Below are 21,627 nucleotides of genomic sequence, written 5' to 3'. Positions count from 1 at the left end.
TATGTACTTACTGCAACCTTACTTCCTGTTCTCACCGCCTTCTAGGGACCTAGCTAGAAGGGCAGAGAGTTAAGGTGAGGCCTACAGAGGTGTCTTGTCTCTAGGAACAAAGGATTGGTATATAATTCTTCCGCATAAATCTTTCCCAGTTTGACCCAGACCCATCAAGGTCCTAATCACTTCCCTGGGTCATGAGACTCCCTTAAGCTACTGGATTGTCATCCTGTGCACCAATGCCAAGTCCTTACCCTGCTTTTATTTGCAAATCAGGTGGGACACGACACACGAGAGAGGGTCTTTGCTTCACTCACCAAGGTTTAGACTGAAGCACGTTGTTGGTGTGCCGGACCAACATCACCCTGCCTTTGGTGCCAGTATTTCCTGGAGGTTAAAGGGGAGAATCCCTTGGTCCTTTGAGTATTTGGTTGGTTTACATAAATCTCCCCTGAATGAGGAGCAGCTGACTTAGGCAAGGGACCTTGTTTGGTTTTCCTTGAACTATTAACAGGGAGATAAGGGGATTAACTGAGTAAACGTTCAACAGGCCAGAGTCCCTGCAGAGGGTGGCCACAGGGTCCAGATCTTGGTTCATCCTTGCTTTGGATGTTGCCTCTCTGGTTGGAATGTGGATAGAAGAAAAAGAAAGATAGAAGGACCCCAATATTGAAATGCAAAGTGTAGCAAGTCCTGGCTGTGGGTGAACTTCTGGGGAGACTCTGTTAGCCCATTTGCATGAAAATAGTAAGCTGAATAAAACTGGGTTTCTGCCTGGGGGAGGGGGGGACTGTGTGATGGAAGGAGTGTTGCTGGCTGAGAGAGAGCCAAGGAAGTACTGTTGTAGGCTGGCCACCACAGCGCCTCAGTAACCCTAATGGGCCCATCTACTGAGCCTTAATCTCTGCCAGGCACTTTGCGGCATGCTTTGCTTGTAAAATCTCACTACAGCTCTGCGAAATCGATTGTACTGTTACCACCATTTTATAGATGAGGGAACTGAGGGTTAAGGGGTCCGTGACTTGGCCAAAGTCACTGCTTAGCAAGTTGCAGAGACTGGATGTAAATCCCAGTTGGTTTTGACCCTAAAGCCTGTGAAACTATATGGCTCTCGACTACTCAGAGCCATGGTTCTTAATGGTTGTTAACTCTTTTGGGGTCACAGATAACCCTGAGAATAGGATGAGCGTGGAGCCTCAGCCTTTCTGTCACAGGAATCCACACGTGCTTGGTCTCAGGTTAAGAGCCCCTGGTTCCAGGGCACATTTATCTTGATCCCCGTAAGCAGCCCCATGGCCTTTGACGCAGCACGCCAGCCCCTGTACACACAGTCCTGCTGTCTGCAAGACGGTCCTCTGTAATGAAGGGAAGGGGACAGAGAGGGGATGGCCTGTTGGATGGGGCTCGGTGCTCTGATGGGAGGAGAAGCAGCAACAGCAACTAGCATAGCTTCAGAGATGGCATCTGACCCCAAGTCAGCACGTTCATTAGGTGCCTTTGAGGAGCTTGGGAGCTAGTGGAGAAGGTGAACAGAGGTCACAGAGGACAGTACCAGGGGGACTGAGGAAAGCCAGCAGATAAAGGAGGCCACAGGTGGAAGGGAAGGAGCATGACTGGGATCACAGGAATGTGGGTTCTATCCCCGGTCCTGCCCACTGACTCCCTGAGTGTTCATCATCCACTTTATCTTGCTGTGGTTTCCTCCTTCAAGTGTGAAGGAATTGGATTAGGTCCTCGCCAGGGCCCCTCTGTGTCTCTGAAAGGCGAGGTGAATGGTAGAAGATGAAGGAATGAGGAGCCAGTACTTGCTGCCCTCCAGGCACCTTCTGTATATGGCCTAATTAACCCCTCTGGTCACTTCCCCAAGGCTGCTGTCATGAATCCCACTCAACAGACTATAGTAAGTAGATTAAGAACCGCTATCCGATGCCACATTTCCAGCTCAGGGTCAGATTAGTCCAGGGTGGCAGGTCTCAGGGATGTGGGGAATGGGACAGACAGATTTGGGATGGAGCAATGTTTGGTGGAACCAAAAGAGATAAAGGTTCCTATCAAGTCCCAAATCCTTCAAAGAATTAATGTTTCTCCTTCTGTTTTTCTCCTCCTCTATTTCAACAGGCCACTTTCCAAACAAAGCCATGCCCTCTGCAGGAACACTTCCTTGGGTTCAGGGGATTATCTGTAATGCCAATAACCCCTGTTTCCGTTATCCGACTCCTGGTGAGGCACCCGGGGTTGTTGGAAACTTTAACAAGTCCATGTAAGTACCGGATCAGGTTTTCATTCCCAAACTTGTCAGTTAATACTTTTCCTTTCCCTTCTCAACCTCCGGGGAATTTTGAATGGTTGGGTTTGAGTGAAGCTTCTTTTGTGACGGTTTGGGTGATAAAGTCCAAAGAATGAGACCAGAGAGAGCTGCCGTCAGGATTTAAGACTGTGTGACCTCACTTTGGTGCATTTTAGGAGTAACGTTATGTGGATGAAAGTCCTGTGGTTGGGGGGCTTTTCCTCCAAAAACTAGTTGGTAAGTAGAGAAGGGAGATATAGCACATCAGCTTCATCCGTTAATGAGCAAACATTCAGTTAGCAAACACTTATTGTGCGTGGGAAACGGCTGGTCCAGGAGCTGGGGATACAGAGCTGTGCAGAGGGAGGGACCTGTCCTCAAGGAGCTCACAGCCAAGGCTGGGAGAGTTTGGTCCTCTCTGCTCTCAGATCACCTCTCTGCCTCCAGTGCTGCCCTATCACACTGCATCGGTCTTTCATCTGCAAGTCTTTCTCAGCCCCGGGTGTGAGCTCCCTGAGGGCCAGGATACTGCTTTCTTCACTTTTGTATTCCTGGCTCCTGGCTTCAACAACAGACATTAGGGCTGAGTAAGTGTTTCCCAAATGAGCCGTTGAAGATTCTTGGAAGGCACAGAACCATGGCATGCGTTAGAAAGGACTAAGAACTGCAGGAGATGGAGCAGGACAGTTTAGAGGAAGCTGCCGCCAGGCAGTCAGGGCCACGTTATAATGTTCATGGACCTTAGGCTTTGTGGCTTTCATGAACCCCTTCTTCCTTGCAACAATATTAAAATTTTTATTTTATAACTGTGTTGGTATAAAGATGAGTATAATCCAGGCTGGATTCATTATTATATGCATTCATTCTGAATTTCTGAATTTTTTTTTTCTGATTTTAAAAGAAATTTAAACATTTTGTGGACCCATAAGAGTATCCTGGGCCCTAGGCACTGTGTCTGCTGTGTCTTTTGGATAAATTGGTCCTGGGGACCTGTGTGCATGTGTGTGTGTGAGAGAGAGAGAGAGAGAGCTTCCTGGAGAGGCGGCAACATGGGCTGGCCCTTGATGGCTGGTAAGATTTGGTTGTATGGACACATGAGGACGAGCATTTGGGGCAGGGTTGCTGGCTGGGTGGCTGTGAGCATAGGGTCTCAGTGAAGTTGGAGGAGGGGGCAGCAGGAGTGGGTCAGGGTCGGCCCACGGAGGACCCTGCAGCCAGGCTGGGTCTTCCTGGCAGGTACTTTGTTCAAGCTGGAGAGACAGCTGGCCTAACCAGGGCTTTTCTACTTTTCTTGCACCCCCTGCAGTGTGTCTCGCCTGTTCTCAGATGCTCGGCGACTTCTTTTGTACAGCCACAGAGACACCAGCATGAAGAACATACGCCAAGTTCTAAGGACATTATACCAGATCGAGCGTTCCAGCTCAGGTAAGCAAAAGCCTTCTGTGAATTGGTTCGTAATTGGAAGTTAACCTGCACCAGGGAGAGACAGCAGCCCAGGCGGCCTGGCGCTTGTTCCTTTTAGCTCTTCCCTACGGGCTTTTCCTCCTCAGTGGCTGGGCTGTAAGGCCTCTCTGCAGGATGTATTTGAGAAGAAACTAGGGACTCAGTGAGTGTGCTGGCCTCTTCTGGGGACACAGAAGAAAACCTCCCAGAGAGGAATGGCACCAGCCTGGCGTTAGGACCGTTAGGGGGGCGGCAGGTTGCTGCCAACCTCATTTTTTTGGAGTTGGCCATATGGTTGCCATGAATAAGAAGATTTACAGACGGGATACTTCCGTGCATGTAAGAGCAGTTAAAGTTGCAACTTGATTTGGAGAAGTGAAAGTTAAGCATTCATTTCTAAAAGGAAAATGCAATTCATCTTCCCCCAGGTCATTTGATTTAGTCTGGTGGGTACTTGAACTCTGAGCTTTAAAAAGTGACACCTTTATCTCTGATCCGGGGTGTGCCCCGGGCAGTTTACTGCATGTCATCTAGGAAGCAGCTGAGAGCAGGCAGCTTGCTGGCTGAGGCACTGGTTGCAGAAGTCACCACGGAGCAGCCTCCTGGGCCGTGGCCTACCACGGGGGGCAGGGGGCGGTGGGAGCAGACCCCTGGGTGCAGGCCGTGATGACCTGCGTGGTCTGTAGAGACTTTAAAAGCAATAACGAAGCTGACTGAGAGTCAGTCTGCTTTTTATCATCTCCATGCACTGGCGGTTCTAAACAGCATGAGTGATAAATTGTAGCCATCAGGAGTTAGCTGCTGCCACTGCTCCAGGAAAGTACTTTTTTTTCTCAGTTTGGTGTTTGGGAGGAATGGGGTGGGCCAGCGTTTGCTGAGAGGACTCCCAAGAGGACTCGCCATCCTCTTGGCGAAAGAAGAAATGGTGTAAAGTCCTGGAGTTTAAACCAGGCTTGGATTGGAGCTTTCTCTTGGGAAGCCAGACTGTGCTTTCCCTGGGCAGGAAAAGAGGCAGTGAGCAGGGTGGGATCTGCCAACAAAGGGAGGCCAAGCAGTGTGGGGTGGTGCGGGGGAGGTGTCATTTCACATCAGAGACAGGTGTGACTGTGCTTGGGCTCCTGGGTCAGCTTCGAGGAGCTCCCAGCTGGACCACTCCTGGATGCACAGTCAGGCCGGATGCTGTTTTCTTGACCTATAGGCCCCCATCCTGCACACCTGTCTGTCTCAGCACAGGACACAGAGGGGTAGCAATCACCAATCAAGGCATTAGTCCTTCCTTATCGGCTGGGGGCCCCCTGCCTGGTGGACCAGAGACAGAGTCACGGTTATTTCTTCCACTGCAGAGACAGTGTGACCAAGAGGAAAGAGTGCTACGATGTATTACTTTGTAGCTTGGTGACTTTGTGAATAAGTCCTTTAGACCCCTCTGGGGCCACTCTTCTCATCTGTAAAATGGAGACAATAGGAGAACCTAGCTCATAGGATTGTTCTGAGGAGTAAAGGAGATGAACCATTTAATTGCTGAAAGACCACATCTGGCACATAGGAAGCACTTAGTGAACATGAGCTATGACTGTTTCGGAGTGGTGCCATCTTGGCCAAGCCATTTAACCTCTCTGAGCCTTAATTTCTTCAGCTGTAAATAATAAGTAACCTGCAATGTGAAATGTAAACCCTAACACAGTTTCTGGCACATAGTAGGTGGTCAGTAAATGGGAGCCAATATTACTCCTGTGTGTCAGTGATGCATTTCTGAGAACCTGGGCTTGCTCTTCTGCCTCTGCACTGCATGGCCAGAGAAACAGACTATGGATGGGGGCGGGTGTTGTTTCAGATCTCAGTGGATGCTTCCTTAGACGCAGAGCAACTAGAGACATGAGTCAGGGTAGAGAAGAGAAAACAAACCTGCATTCAAACAACTTTCTCTGCACAGCTCTGAAGAGAGATCTCTGAGTATGATTGTCTCCCATCAAGGCTTATCTCTCCATTCACCCAGTATGGTCTCTTATCTGCCCTGCAGCTACTTCTTAAGTGCTTCCACCTTTCTTTGCCTGTCTTGCAGCACTGAGCCGGGCCTCAGTCCAGAGGGAAGTGCAGCAGAAATGGTGCTTCTTCCCAGGTGAAATCAGTAACTTTTTGCTGAATTTGAATAGCACTCTAGATTTCAGAGAGCATCTGAGGCTGGGGTATGTTGGTGTAGATCCTGACTTGGAGACCTCTGTTTCTCTGCCCTGACACCCCCACTTACAGCATGATGGGCTCAGCTCTCTTGCACTGTCACTCTGTGGATGGGAGGGCTCCTTGGTTCAGAGTCCTGCCCTCATCAACCTTCTCTACCTAGCTGAGGAGGGAGCCTGCCTCTCCCACGGCAGCTCATTTCAGGTATTGGCAGGATACCCAATATTAGAATACTGGTATTCTAATTATCAGAATCTATTCACTGGTCTGCTTATCTCCCAGAGAAAGAGGCTAATCTATTTCTCTTGAAGTGTTAAAAGACAGCTTTTTTCCCCCCCCTCTCTTCCTGAAATCTTTTGTTTTTTCTAGGCTAAATGGCCTCCATTCCTCTTCTGGAATGTCACCCCCCCACCCCCAATTTCTGCCTCTTCTCTGGTAGGTTGTGTTTCAGTGTGTCTGCGTCTTTGTTGAAGTTTATCAGAAATTACAGCAGTCTTCCAACACAGAGTAGAAAGAGCTTTGTCTCCTTTGCTCTGAGCACCATATTTCTGTTAATGCAGTGAGCTTCTTGGCATCCACGTCACACTGCTGACTCATATTCCATGCGCAGTCGACCCAAACCACAGAGCCTTTTAAACATTCAGTATTGAAAGTCACTTGTTCTCCGTTTCTGAATTGTGCTGTTGGCTTCTTGAACCTAAAGGGAGAATATCTATCTCTTCTAGTTTACATTTTTAGATTCCCTGTGTCATCTCCTCCTACCCAAACCGTTTTAGATTTTGGTTTTGCCATATGTTCTATTTGCTGCTGCTGCTTGTTGCCTGTCATGTAGGAATTTGATAAATAGCTCTCTTTGTTCTCATCCAAGTCATTGGTGACTGTGGGACCAGGGCTGGAGGCTTGGATCAGTCCAAGGCTGGAGACTGACAGCCCCTTTGGACAGTGCCATTCAGGCTTTTATAGACCTACCAACCCATGTTGTCATCTGTGCTGGGCTACCGGGCTCCTGTGATCTGGTTAGAGGACTCACCTTGTTTTTTCCTTCCACTTCACCTGCTAAATCCATTGGCCTATCCACTGATAATCTCTGGATAGTGGAGTGTCTGCTCAAATACTCTTTTCTAGTCCCATGGTTTTCTGGGCTAGGGCATTGTTTTATTTCCACTTTTTGGATGAGACCTTAGAGGCCAGTTAGTTCATTTATAGACAAATGGGTTCATTGATTCAAACGTTCAGCCAGTATTTATTGAACATGTAATATGTCCCAACCACTGTTCTAGGTGCTGGGACACAGAGGTGTACAAAACAAATATGGCCTCTGTCCATACGGAACTTCTGTTCTAGAAAAGACTCTGATCCAGCAGCGGGGAGGGACTTTCCCAAGTTTGCACAGCCACCAGAGGGATATTCTGGGAACGGAACACAGCTAAACCTCTGCTGCCCCGTGCAGTGCTCTTTCTACAGAGGTCTCTTGTGCTGTTCTATTAATCTCCCAACTGGGAAGACCACCAGTTTTAAGAGTTAAGTCATAGACAAGTCTAATTATCCTTGAAACCACCCTCATAAGAAATGCATGTAGGAAGCTTTACAGAGGGGCCCCTCACTCAGTTTTCTCATCACTGGAACTTTTTGGACACTTTATTATCTTCTTCCTAAACCGACAACCACCCAGTTGAGTAGGGGTTAAATTAATGTTTGGGAGTCCAGGTGAGAGGAGCGTTGCTTCTTCTTAAGTCCCTGTCATGACTACAGTCCAATGGAAGTGTACAAAAAGTTGCACAAATTCTCAAAAACTCCAGAAAAAGTGACAGGTCTAGATTCTGTCTCTGTGAGATGCAGTCTGGGAAGAAGGAGTGTTTCTCTGAGTGAGTCTTGTGTGGTATCTGAGATGATTTTGATCAGTACACAGATGAAAACTTTTCATTTTAACCCATCTCAAATTGCAGTTTCATGGGTATTATTGCTTAGGAGGCTGTTAAATAGGAAAAAATTACTTGGAGTTAATTTAAAGAAGGCATCGTTTTATGTGGATGTGGTAAAACTTGTGCGAGTAGTTTGTAAATGCTGGAAGAGGGCTTCCCTGGTGGCGCAGTGGTTGAGAGTCCGCCTGCCGAGGCAGGGGACATGGGTTCCTGCCCCGGGTCCAGGAAGATCCCACATGCTGCGGAGCAGCTGGGCCCATGAGCCATGTCCGCTGAGCCTGCGCGGCCGGAGCCTGTGCTCCGCAACGGGAGAGGCCACAACAGTGAGAGGCCCGCATACCGAAAAGTGCTGGAAGATTGGAAAATGCTGCTGTAAGAGAAAGTGTTTGGGGCTTTGTATTAAGATTTGTTTTGGGGGAGTGATGTCACCAAGATGGTGAAATAGGTCTTTGCTGACTTTGCTCCCCCCTCACAAGAAGATTCCTTTGGAGAACAAGTTCAGGCTCTATCCCTCGTTAAGTGTGAACCTTGGGCATGTTTTGATTCTTTCTGACCCTCAGTTTACCTGAAAAGTGGAGATTAGCTGCTCTGTGGGTTGTTGAGCATTAAATCAGATGACATTGTAGATGACTGATAGCGAGGTCACAGCACATAGTTGACACGCAGTTAATCTGAGTTAGTTTACCTCCCCGTCTGCTCCTGGCTGCCTTTTGGCTTTGCCAATTTGTTCAGCTTCTCTGGGCCTCAGCTTTCCTTGCCTCGAAATTGGGACTTTGGCAAAACAGCCTGAACAGTTTCGTCTTGGAAACTTGGTCGGTACTTGGGCGGAGGGATCATTTGGGACTGACTGGTGATGTGGGCCGTCCCCTGCCTGTAGCTCCTGGAGGGCAGGGCTGGGCCTTGCTTGTGGCTCTGTCACAAGCATCAGCATGATAGCAGTACAATCAGGCACATGGTAAGCAACCAGTGAATCTTTGTGGAATGAAGGTTAGAGATAATAACCTGCCCTTTCTCCTTCACAGTGTATTCTGAGGGCCAAATGAAAGCACCTTGAAAAGTATAAAATCCCAGCACATGTCATTTTCAAGTTGATCCACTGTGTGAACCCAAGTCACCAGGGGGTCTCAATTACTAATAATGACAAAAGTTCTTAAGCACAGCCTTGGCTTTCTTTCGTCTACAAGGTTTACCTTCCAGAACTTTACTGGAAGGGCTGCCATGAACCCAGAGGCTTGAAGTGGATTTACTGAGAAGCTAAAGAAGTTTCACTTTCATAGCCCCCTTCCAAGACGCTGGTAGGGATCTCAGCCATCAAAAAATTGCCAAAGTAGGATGTTAAAAAAAATATTCTTTTTCTTAAAGAGAGTCCTCCAAACTGTGTCAGCCTCAGGCCTCACACAGCTGCATCTGCCCCTGCCAGAGGCTTGGGGGGACAGGAAGGACTGCCTACTTGCTTGGCCTCCTCTTCCACCCGGGCCTCCAGGTTTGCTCACCACTCCAGCCCACTGCATCCTCTCTGGGGAATCTGGCATTTTCCAGTGGGGTGACCAGCAGGCTGGCCAGAGCTAAGGCCTTCCCAGGAGGGCCGGTGCTGCTCAGATCAGGACGGGGCTAGGGAAGGAGGTATCCCTTTGCTTTCTTACTGTTTATTTCCTGTAGAGCTACTTAAACGTGTTGTTTAGTGATACCTAATGGGCTCATTAGCCTGCTTCCTGCTGGACATTTCAGCTCAAACATCCTCTCTGCCCCAGTGCCTTGCTCCTTCCCCAAATCCTGGAATCCAGACTACAGCTCTCCTTCATCTCTAGGTGGCGTCATGGGCCCAGGCCCCTCTTGAGTTTGTATCATGTGTAGTGGTTGAAGACATCCCACATCACTGAGGTCACAGGTTGGAAGGGGAAGGACTGGAGGAGAGATCTGGGGCAGCGGTGCCTGCATCCTGACACCCTGACTTGGGTCTTGAGTTTTTCCATCCCTGTGACATTTTTGAGTGTCAGTGGAATGGCTGTCATTTTCTATATATTCGTGGTACAAATCTGGCTCGTTTGACCTCTTTGATGTGGCTCTGACCAAGACTTTTATGAAATAAGTCCCAAGGGTTATGCTGGACTTTACTTAGGGAAATGGATCATAACTTTCTGGCTGTTGGGTTTACTGGTAATACTGAGAACTCACTGCATGGACCTTTGATTCTGCTTTGATCTTTCAAAGTCAGAAAGACCTGATCCCCTCAGGGCAGGGCAGGCTTTGGAGACTGGCTGTGGCAGGGCGTTGAGGGAAAGGGTTGTAAAGTTAGCATCTTGTAAACATCCACTGGGGCAGTACAGTTTAGTATTAAGAGACTCGGCATACCTGGCAGCCAGACTGCCTTGGTTCAGATCTTGGCTCTGCTTCTTACCGGCTGTGTGACCTTAGATAATTCTGGAGCATCTTTGTGTGTCAGTTTCCTCAAAATGGGGATAACAGTCCTCTCTTAGGGCTGTTGTGGGGAATCATGAGATAAGCATAAAGCATTTAGTACAGTATCTGGCACATCAGGAACACCAGGCTTAGACTTTACTTCATTGCAGGACCATCATGTGAGGTAGGGAATTTTGTTCCTTTTTGTGCACGCGAAGGAGCTGAAGTTCAGAGAGGTTAAGTAACTTGCCTAAGGAAGCACAGCTGGCAAAGGGGAGGAATAGGACTAGAACTTCAGACTTCCATACTCTGCTAGTATGTTATTATAGCCTCAAGAGAGCAGCCCAGGCTAGCCAGAAAAGTTCCCAGGTCACAAGATACTGGGCATGGTTGGACTGGCATCAGAGCAGAGACAAGAGGGCTTCTGAGGGAAATGCCAGGCTTCCTCCACGTCCCGGCTTTGTGGTAACAGACATGGGCGGAACATTCCCCAAAGCCCATGTACAAAGAACATCCTGTGACTCACAGCCACTTCTTCCCTGCCTAAACCCCTTCCTTCCATTTGCGCAGCTGCTGAAGTTGAGGCTGCAGCCTCGAACTTTGTTTTCTGTCCTTGTGGGGCCCCCGGAGGTCATCTTGGGCGATCAGTTGACCTATGTGTCAACATTATGTCATCAAACTGGAAATTCCTTGAAATCTTTGGATGATTGCAATTCACGTCCGTATGCACTTATCAAAAGTTCTAATTTGAAGCCTTAGAGTTTCATAGTTTGAAAGTTTCCCAGACCTGTCAAAACCAGGCAGCGTCTCAGAGCCTAGGCTGTTGGTTTCCATCCAGGGTAGGGCTTGGCCACAGCTTGGTCTGCCATCAGGGGGATTCAGTGCTGCACTGCTGTGTTGAAGTATTGCTTGAACTAAAGCAAAATCAAAGGTCAGCTTTACCCAGACAAGAATAGAAAACACAGTTGTACTTGATTCCAGGAAGGCATGTGCCACATAATATCAGACTGCCTTTAAAGAGTTTGGGTTGTTAACCTCAACAGCAGTGTTTCATGTCTCTTGCTTTTCCAGTATGAGATTTATTTACCTTGTGGGTGGCAAAGAGCAGTTTGGAAGTCCAGTTTGTTTCTCCTTAAAATCTTCGCATCTCTAGCCCTCACATCGCTGTTGCATTGAGGCACAGAAAGGCAATCTTAGAGTGACACTTTGTCCAACAGACTAAGCTGTACCAGGTTATGACGCCGTTTTACATTTAAATATGTTGTGACATTCAATCTTAAAACAGCACCAGCGTGCTGTTATCATCCCCATTTTATTGATGAGGAAACTGAGGCTCACAGGGTTACATCTTTTGCCCACGGTCACAGAGTAAGGCTGTGAATTTAATCAGGGTCTGTCTGACCTCAAGGCTCAGCATCTTTGCACCATCCCATGCTGCCACTTTGCCTTATTCCAGTACCAGGACGCATGTGTGGAGTCAGCAGCTTTTGATGCCAAAATCATTATGAAGCATTTTAAAAGAATAAAATGATTCATTTAATTCCTATAGAGGGAAAAGAGCCAAAACTTTGTAAGCCAGAGCTCATTGGGTTCAGATTTACCACTTGCTTGCTCTGTGACCTTGAGCAGGATCTTAACATCTCTGGGTCTGTTTCCTCATTTGAAAAATGGGAAAAAGAATACCTTTCTCATAAGCTTGTTTTAAGGATTGTAGACAATAATACAGGGACTTCCCTGGTAGTCCAGTGGTTAAGACTCCGGGCAACCAATGCAGGGGTCATGGGTTTGATCCCTGGTCACGCAACTAAGATCCCACATGCCGCACGGCACGGCCAAATAAAATACAATGGCTGTGTATTAAAAAAGAAAGAAAGAAAGAAAATAATACATATAATGTATCTGGTGCTCGGTACATGTTAATCCCCTTCCTCTGCTGACAAAGCACTACCATGTCCCTTAATATACATTTTATTAATTTTAAAAGTAAGAAAAACTGAAGTAATTTATACCTTATATATATGAACAATTCTTCCTTTCCAACCCTGGAAAGAACCCCTCCTCAGCCCCTAATTGATAAATTCATCTTCCCTTCCTTTCCCATGTTCCTGGGCTTCTCAGGGCCCTGCATGCTGATTCTAATCCCGAACTTGTTGTGTTAGGAGCCTCTGCCAATGCTACCTCCCCAGTGTTATCTTTCTTTTCCATCTGGGCTTCCCAAGCCAGCCCGACTGTGTCCACCACCTGCATTGTATTAGCAGAGCTCCTGGCCAGTGTGAACAGGTCACCTCACCCTCTGGGGCCACGGACTCCACTGGCTCTTTGGGGGCCTGGTTACCATTCAGCTTCTTATCAGCTGATGTCAGTCCTCATTCCAGGGGCTCCTGACCACCTCTCCCACCTTGCCCACTTCTCAGTAAGACACAGGTATGCTGTTGCCTTAGCAGATGGATCTGGGAAAGATGTGTCGTGTCTCTTCCCATCCCCCGATTTCAAGGTTGACTGATTCTGGAGTGGCAGAGTGGGCTGGAGGCTCACGGCTCTGCTCACCTGACCCTCTGTCCACCTTCTCTTGGAAGGCAAGGGCAGGGATCCTGTCTTTATACAGCATCTCTTTTATTACAGGCTCCTGCCTTCAAGGAGCGCCAAGAAATATTGCTACTTGGAACCATAGCTCTAGTGTTTTGGGTTCAGTAGCCATTTAGAAGTTTGTTGAACTTATGCAAGTTCCATTCTATGTAGAATAAGGAATATGTGGTTGCTGAAGTTGTGATACTCCCATTGGTCTCAGGGGAAGACTCTGGCTTTCCCGGGACTTGCCACAAAGGGTTCAGGAAGCGTGACCCTAAATATTCTGGTTTCTCTGTGGAACCCTTCACATAAGTGTCATCCAAGACTTTATCAACATTTGTTTTGAACTTGTTTAATTTTTCAGCTTGTATTTTCTCTTGCAGTGTGTGTGAGTCAGTATTCACTCAGTGTCGTTAGTGTTTACTTAACCCACCCCCTAGTATGGCCGATCTCCATTTATAGAAAAATGCAGGTTCAGAGAGTCTAAGTGACTTCTCCAAGGCCACATAACTGGAAAATTCTGGAACTGAGATATGAACCAGGTTAGCCAGACTCCAAAACCTGGGATCTTTCAGGGGTGTCTTGGTGTCCGTCAGCAAGCCCTCACTGTAGAGAAGGAAACTTCTCCTGGGTAGGGAACCCTGGGCCCAGATGACCAGCAGGGAGGTCCTGAGGCTGTGTGTACCCCCGGCTCTCGGCCTCCTCTCACGAGCCCTAAGGAGTCACCCCAGGAAGCAGCCAGGTTATCCTGCCTTACCCCCCTCTCCAGAGCCCTGAACTTCCCAGAGAAGCCCTGGTTTTCCTGGGGAGGGTCCAGCCGTCTCAGTGAAGCAGGCGGGAGCTATCCCTGAAGAAGAAAGTAGAGCCCTAGCATCAGGAAAACAAACCAAAACAACAAAAAATACCCCAGAAGACACCTGAGTATGTTTGTTCCCAGCCCTTTTCTGGCAGAGAAATGTTTCGCAGTTCTGTTTAGAAGGCCTGGCTTAGGCTGAGTCAAGCCAGGAGCGAGAATCTGGCCGTGGCCCCTCCAGGCCATTGACAGGGTCAGGGCTGGGAGACCCTCCTGGGGTCCTTTTAAGAAGAGTATTTGGGCCTGGGAAGCTGATGTGATCTCTTTCTCGACTTCTTTTTTTTTTTCATTTGCCTCCTCCACCCACTTCTCAAGCAGCTGATCCTGTGGTTTCTTTTCATGTTGAACAAAAGAGACTACAGCGATCTTGAAACCGGAGCTGGGGACTGGAGGGCACTGACCGGGAGTAACCCCGCCGCCAGCTCTGCTGAGGGCTTCCCTCCTCCGCCTTCCGGGCCGCTGCCCTCCCTCTTCCCTGCTCCCCTCCTTCTCCACGGCACGCAGGCAGGCTGGGAAGAAGCAGAAGGAACACTACGTGGCCATGAAGGCATCCCCCCCACGCCCCACGGTGCAGTGCCCCTCCCCTCCACACCCCTCTCTCTCCTGCCGTGGAAGCGTTTCCTTAGCCTGCCTGGCCCAGAGGACTGGCAAGGAACTGAGGATTCTGTCCTGTTTGTCCTCAGCCCACAAACACACACTTCACTTGTTTTGTTCTTTGGACTCCAAGCTCCTGAATTGTTTTGTTTTGTTTTTCTCCTTTTCTTTGCCCTACCTCCCTGCACCCAAAGCAAAGCTCTCTGGAAAAGGACAGGCCTCCCTCCGCTGGCTCCTCAAGTATTTTGGTCCGTATCAGAGACACGGCAGCAGGAAGGCAGCAGGAAAGCTCTAGGCGCCTTTTGCTGGATGGGGACTTTTGGTCTTCTCTGCAGGCAGCAAGCACTCATGTTTAGTTTAGTGACCCGTCCAGCTCCCTGATGACCATATTCTGTGACAGCATTTATATCCTCTCAGTTACCCTTGTAAACTCTTGAGGCCCTTTCCCTCCAGAAGAGTACTTTCACTTTCTTGATCTTGGTGTTCACAGTAAGCTGTGAATATTATTAACCCTTCTTACGTCTAAGGAAACTGAGGCCCAGAGAGATTCAGAAAAGTGAGGTTCACGATTACACAGTTAGGAAACAGCTGAACTGGGACCTGAATTCACATTTTCTGATGCCATGTCCAGTGCTGATTTAGTTTTACCCCAAGTGTACCTTTCAGTACCAACTTTAAGAAGACCTCTGAGATCATCTTCTACAACTTACACATTACAGATAAGAAAATCAAGGCCATGTCAGCTCACGTGGGCAAAGTTATATGGCCAAGTAAGTGACTGTCTCTTCCATTGTGTTCTCTGTCTTGTTTCCAATGACTGGTTTTTCTTACTGGTCATCTTCCATCTGTGCCCATCCTGGCAGTGATCCTGTAGAGGCGATCATCTCCATTGATTCTCTGCAAAATGCTAGATTTGTTTATTCTTTTCTAAAGCTTTGAATAGGCAAATTGGTTAGCTTCAACCTTTTCTTCACCTTATAGACAGTGTCAGCAGGAAGAATTCAATAGTTCTGTCTGACTCAGGAGCTCAGCCAGGCAAATACATAACACACACATACACACACACACGTGCATATACCTTAGATCATAAATTCAGTATTGACTTAGTTGGCAAGTCTTATCTATTCTGAATAGATAGTGTGTTCTTATCTATTCTGAAAGCATATGCTTTAGAATCAAACTAGTACTGAAGCTAATGAGGTGTCTTTCCTGAAAGTGATGATGGTATTAGCCGTCCTTGTTGAGAGCTTTTCTTGGTTTCAGGCATTATGCTGGGACTTCAGGTGCATTTTCTCATTTAACCCCCAGCTCAGTGCAGTGACGTAGATGCTGCTGTCATCCCCATTTATCCTGTTATTGACACTTCCAACACTCTGCTTCCAGCTCCCACTCACCTGACTGTCTTCCTGACCTGGGCTGACGCAGCTGAGGGGGCTTAGAGAAACTCTAACGCTATCTTGACCTGGTTTGTTTCGCACTCAGGTCCTGTTTCACCCTTCCCTATCTGCAGCAATCACCTCAGTTCATTACTTGATTCACTCATTTGTGTTCATCCGTTCCTCCATCATCCACCATTGCCAGGGTGCCTTCTCTGTGCCAGACACTGCTGTGCTTTCGAGTTCCAAAGTCCTGGCCCTCAGGCACTTCTGTTCTTCTGGGGAAAAAGATGTGGTCTCAGACAACTGCAGATTGGGGGAAGCACACTTAGGAGGCTGTTAGGGCACAGAGGATGGCCACCTGACCCAGCTTGAGGGCGGAACGTCAGGGCAGGCTTCCTGGAGGAGATGACTTATGGCCCAAGTCATAAAGAAGGGTAGGAGTTAGCTAGGCCAAGAGGAGAAGGGCCATTTCAGACATCAGGCTTTCTCGATATTCTTGGCCTCTCCACTCATTTTCCTGCCAACAACAAAATGGAGAAAACTGAGACCAGAGGTACGAAGCCACCCAACTCTGGCCTCATACTATACCTCGTCCTCTTCCTTCTCCCATTCTACTCCCCAAATCTTAGGTTTTGAGGAATCTCCTCTAATCTCCTTTATCTGCTTGTACATTTATTTATTCTTTCAGAAACATTGAGAACCTGGTGTACACAGCACTATGACTACAGGGTATCCTGGTCCCTGCTATCACGGGAGGCCTTCCTTACCCTCTCCTCACCAGCCACAGCCTCTGGAGACTTCTGGCTCTCTGTCCTTTTCCACAATTCAGCTTCAGCCTGTTCAGCCTGACTACCCCCTTGGAACACTTGCAGATAATAAGCCTCACCTGGGTCAAATGCTTCCATGAGCTGCCTTCCTCTGGCTCTCTCATCCCTTCTGCTTTCTCTGTTGATTTGCCTCTTCATCTCCCTTATCATCCTTGGAAGTTCCTTGAGGGCAGTGCCTGTGTCCTTACCTTTTCTCTACACTTCATGGTGGTACACTAGTAAAGGTGAGTGAAATAAACCCTTCTCAATAATCACAAAATTATCATCATTTTTTGAGCACCTACAATGAGCCTGTTGCTTACTATTCTTGCATTACACGTAAATATCTCTAATCCTCATACCTTCAAAAAGTGGGTACTGTTACCCTTACCTCTTAGGTAAGAAATCTTGGGCTCAGGAAGGCAAAATGAACTTCTCAAAGCCTCACAGTTCATAAACAGCAGAGTCCAGCATCCAAGCTAGGTTATTCTGGTCCCACACCCCTGATCTTTTCACTGCACTATTGTTTCCCAAACTTGGCTGGAATCACCCTGGGGAGTGTTAGAAAATTCTGATGCCTGGGTCTCAGCCGCAGAAGTTCTGATTGCGTCTCCCAGGAGCCAAGGTTGAGAACCAGTGCGCCCCACGGCGCTGCTTTCCTGTGCGCACACTGGCTGCAGCTTGCTGGTGGTGGTGTGTGGATCTGCGTCCACGTGTGTGGTATCCATGTGACCAGAATTCAAGTTCTCTGTAGCCAGGGATCTTTGGCCCGCCCTGCTGCCTTGCCGCATGGCGGCCTCGCCACCACGTGCGTGTGCACTGTCGACTGTTTTAATCAGCCTCTCGGTTCTTCTTTCTCATTTGGAGGATTCACTGAGAGGCAGTAGGAGTTTGACCACATCCAGCTGTTCTCATCCGCAGAGCCAGTTGACTTACCAGAAACGTCTTGTAAATGCACTGCGCATGCTCCCTGGTCTCAAGAGTGTTGCTCGTGACCTAGACCCATCGCAAGTGCAGCGGGGTCGGCCTCCCACGCTTCAGCAGCCCTGCTCCGGAGGGGGAGGCTCTTCTGGACTTGGCTCAGCCCAGTGTCGAGTGCTGTTCCGGCTTTTCACTCTCAGGAGGGGTGTGTGACCCGCCTGGTCACAGAGGCTCAGCTTGTGTGTATATTCTGTTCTGTCTGGAGCTCGGAGAGCTTTCTTCGTCCCTCACTTGACAGGTGAGGCAGTGGAGACGCAGCTAGGTGAAATAATCTGGCAAATAAATGGATACAGAGCCCAGGTTTTCTGACCCCCATTGTTCCACAGTGGTTAGTGTCAGGCTTTCCATGCCAGACCTCAGTTGAAGCCACCAGCTTTCCTACCTTCTTCCCACTTACATTAGGGATACCGGGACACTCAGGATGTCACTTTGCGTCTCTGGGAATATAGTTCTAGTGACTAGGAGTCCTGCTTACTGTTGGGGTGCAGCCTGGGGATCATCCTAATACCTCTGGGCCCTTCTCGGACCTGTAGAGCTGAAAGGAAATCTCCTGTGATGTTGCTCAGTTACTTCCGGAATCTTCCCAGCCCTGATCCCATCTCCTAGTATTTATTATATTATCCAGCCATCATTCACTGATCAGTAATTCTTTGCTTGATCTGAATCACCCTGATACAAGGATAAAAGACACAGTCTGTGTCCCAGAGGCATAGTCTGGTGGACAGAATATGCAAACAAAACAACATTCCTAAAAGGATGGTCCCCAGACTCCCTGCATTAGAAATACGAGATGATTATTAAAATGTAGATTCTTAGGCCCCACTCTAGAGCCACTGTTTCAGAATCTCTGGGAATTGGGCCCAAGAAACTGCATTTTAGCATGTCCCTAAGTGAATCTTAGATGCTCTGAGGTTTGGCAGCTATAGCAGTGAACACGATGGTGAGAACGCAGTATCATATGTGTTAGGGAGAACCAGGCAGGTGGCAGCCTGCAGGAGCACCTGTTCTCACAAGGGGTGCTGACTGGGCCAGGACCAGCTTCTTGAATGTGTCCTGAGGAATAACTAGGAGTTAGTCAAATAAGGTGTAGCCAGAGAATCATTTCTCTAGAGATGCGAATCATGCTTAGTGTATCCCTTCTATAACTCTGTATTATTAAAGTTTGCTTTAGCAGAACATGGCTGGATCAGGAAGCACTGATGCGAGTCTGGTTGGATTCTGAGCCCTCCTTCTACTTTATCTCTGCACATCACCCCCATAGCTCCCAGGATTAATTCCTGTCCTCTTTAAGCCTCACCTCACAGCCCCATTTTCAGGTCAAACATCTGTTTCTCATCAGTTAAGTGATTTAGGTTTGCTAGGTTTGCCCCCCGAGAGGTGGGTTCGTTCCTGGACCTGTGGGCTAGTCTCTCAGTGATGTCTGCCTGGTCATGAGGTCATGATGAGCTGGTTTTCTCTTTATTGAAAGAAGTTGGGTTATTAAGAGGGAGGGGCAGAAGGAGAAGTGGACACTCAAATAAAATATGGCAGGGAAAATGAGAGCATTTCAGTAAGGGGGAGGGCCTGCCGAGCATCTGGCCAGAAACCTCATGTTTTGGGATGAAGAAGCTGAAATTCAGAAAGATGTGAAATACCCAAGCGATGCCACTAGGCACAGCCTCCAACTCTGGGGACTAAAATTGGATTTCTGGCTAGTGCTTTTTCTGCTTCACTGCACTGGATTGGAACCTTTTCTAAATGTACCTGAAGGGCTAATTATTTAAAGAGAGTCTGTATGACACCCTGCAGCAATCCAATCATTTGGTAGCGTTGATTTTTAAAAATATCTGCATATGTGTTTTCTTAAAGGACGGCAGACCTGGGTGTTGGAGGTCTGTATCACGTGTTCCACGTTTAGAACTGAAATGAAACCAAGTCTGTGAAAGCGCTTTGATATGCATAATGCTCTACCTCCTTGGTTCTCAAAGGGTGGGCCCCAGACCAGCCACATCAGCACCGCCTGGCAGCTTGTTAGAAATGCAGATTCTCCAGCCTCATCCCAGGCCGATGAATCAGAAACTCTGGGGGTAGGGGACCAGTCTGTTTTCACAAGTCCTGCAGGTGATTCTAATGCCTGCTCAAGTTTGAGAACCACTGCTCTGCATCAAGAGGAAACCAGCCCCCGAGGCTTGTGGGAATAAAGGCTTTAAATATCTCTGAGTTTAGCTGTCTGAGATGGCACTGGGGAGACAGGAGCTGTGGGGTCAGGGTCACAAATCTCAGGTGGGTTGATTTTTTTCTTTGAAAAGCAAGGAAAAGCTGTGTGTGTGTGTGTGTGTGTGTGTGTGTGTGTGTGTGTACAGCAGTGCCGCATTCCACGGCTTCAGAAAGCAGTCTTTTCTTGTCTCTGCTGTTAAGGCGAAGCTCCCTGAACTTTTGTTTCTCTGTGTGCTTAAGCCAGAGGCCTGTGGTTGTCAATTGGTTTACAACAAGGCAGTCAATATTATGGTAGTTTGCTCCGTCGTGCTTTTTATTTATTTATTTTTTGACTTACGTATGAAGTGAAAATAAAACGCTATTTCTCCAGCAGGCTTGAAGTTTCAGGACTTCCTGGTAGACAATGAAACCTTCTCTGGATTCCTGCATCACAACCTTTCTCTGCCAAGGCCAACTGTGGACAAGATACTGGGGGCTGGTGTCAGTCTCCGCAAGGTAAGCTGCGACCGTCACTTTCCCTGGTGGGGCTGATGGCAGTGACGTTGTTGGAGAGCGCCTGGAGGGAAGTGAATAAAATCCTGTCTGTAATGGCGCTGAAGGAGGTTGTTGGCTCCAATGCAGCTTCACCTGTCTTTACCTCCCTGCTCAGGCTGGCGTTGCCAAACCATCCAGAGAGTGGAATGTACAACCTGGCGTCACGGACCTGCAGGTTGAAATAAAACTGATTTCCTGCCCATCAGTTGGCATTTGTTGATAATGACTCCCTAAAGGGGAGATGAATTTAAGATGAATTAAACATTTTCTTTAAAATTTCACAGTTCTGAAACAATAACCAGGGTTGAGGATTATTACCTAGAGTATCTCTGTCTATAAAATCCAAGACAGGGGCTTCCCTGGTGGCGCAGTGGTTGGGAGTCCGCCTGTCGATGCAGGGGACACGGGTTCGCGCCCCGGTCTAGGAAGATCCCACGTGCCGCGGAGCGACTGGGCCCGTGAGCCATGGCTGCTGAGCCTGCGCGTCTGGAGCCTGTGCTCCGCAACGGGAGAGGCCACAACAGTGAGAGGCCCGCGAACCGCAAAAAAAAAAAAAAAAAAAAAGAAAATCCAAGACAGGAGATTTTCAAAATGTAATGCTTCCTTTAAAGATAGACGAGAAAGATATATAAGGAGAAAATGCTTAATTTTTTCCCTTAAAATTATAAAACCAGGAAGTAATGTTAGTGTTTATGTAGAATTTTAACCTTAGATTTTCAGAAACTTCCATGGGCATCATTAGATAATCACACTGCTCTTGTGCGGTGGACAGCAGGCCCAGATTGCACAGTTACTGTTTTTCAGAGAAGTGTCTCAAATTTCTTCTCTGGCAGAAAGGGGAACTGCTTCCTTACTGTGTCTCATGTCTACATACCAGCTTGTCTTTGCAGTAAGCAGAAGTAGTGGAAATGTTTATGACTGAAAAGATCTTTGCTTCACATGATCTAGAATTTTAAAAATTCGAAAAATGTGCTTGCTGCTTGCCCTTATGAAACTGGGAAAATATGCCTTGAGTTTACCAATTGTGTGGTTGGGAGATGGGCCAAAGGCAGCAGGCTTATGAAAATCGTTAGCATGATTTCCATTGCCCTCTACCAATTTCTTATCTGTCACATCCGATCGGTTTAAAGTAAGGGACATCCTAAGTATGGAGGTGGTCCTTGCATGGTAATTAGTCTCTGTGTAGTCAGTGTTCTTAAACCAAATACTAAAGGTAGGCTGGCAGCAAGGGCTAGTTAGAGAAAGGAGGAAAAGTGAAGTGTACTTGAGTATCTGGCAGTAGGTGGAAACTTACTTAATGGAAGCCATGGCCAAGCAAGTGCTCTGCAGGGTTAGAAAGCTGCATGGGTCTTGAAAGGCTTTTGGTCCATCACTCCCACTAGGTTGTACTACAAGCAGGTCAGGTTGCACTAATTGAAACAGAGGAAATAGTAACGGAGTAATAAAGAGTCTGAATCATCCATTCATTCATTCAGCAAATATTTACTGTCCA

The 21,627-nt window shown here is 47.8% G+C and overlaps 1 protein-coding gene across 1 annotated transcript in view; it reads left to right on the top strand.

Annotated features, from left to right (window-relative positions):
• The window catches only part of ABCA1 (ATP binding cassette subfamily A member 1), a 115,988-nt gene that overhangs the window by 15,542 nt on the left and 78,819 nt on the right, over positions 1–21,627 (top strand). The window contains exons 4-6 of the mRNA XM_065878535.1: positions 2,113–2,254; positions 3,588–3,706; positions 19,975–20,096. Coding sequence (XP_065734607.1) covers positions 2,113–2,254; positions 3,588–3,706; positions 19,975–20,096 — 383 coding nt within the window. The remainder of the gene's footprint in view (positions 1–2,112; positions 2,255–3,587; positions 3,707–19,974; positions 20,097–21,627) is intronic.

This window comes from Phocoena phocoena, chromosome 6 (assembly GCF_963924675.1).
Source record: "Phocoena phocoena chromosome 6, mPhoPho1.1, whole genome shotgun sequence".
Classification (NCBI taxonomy): domain Eukaryota; kingdom Metazoa; phylum Chordata; class Mammalia; order Artiodactyla; family Phocoenidae; genus Phocoena; species Phocoena phocoena.
This window is presented reverse-complemented; position numbering and strand designations above follow the sequence as displayed.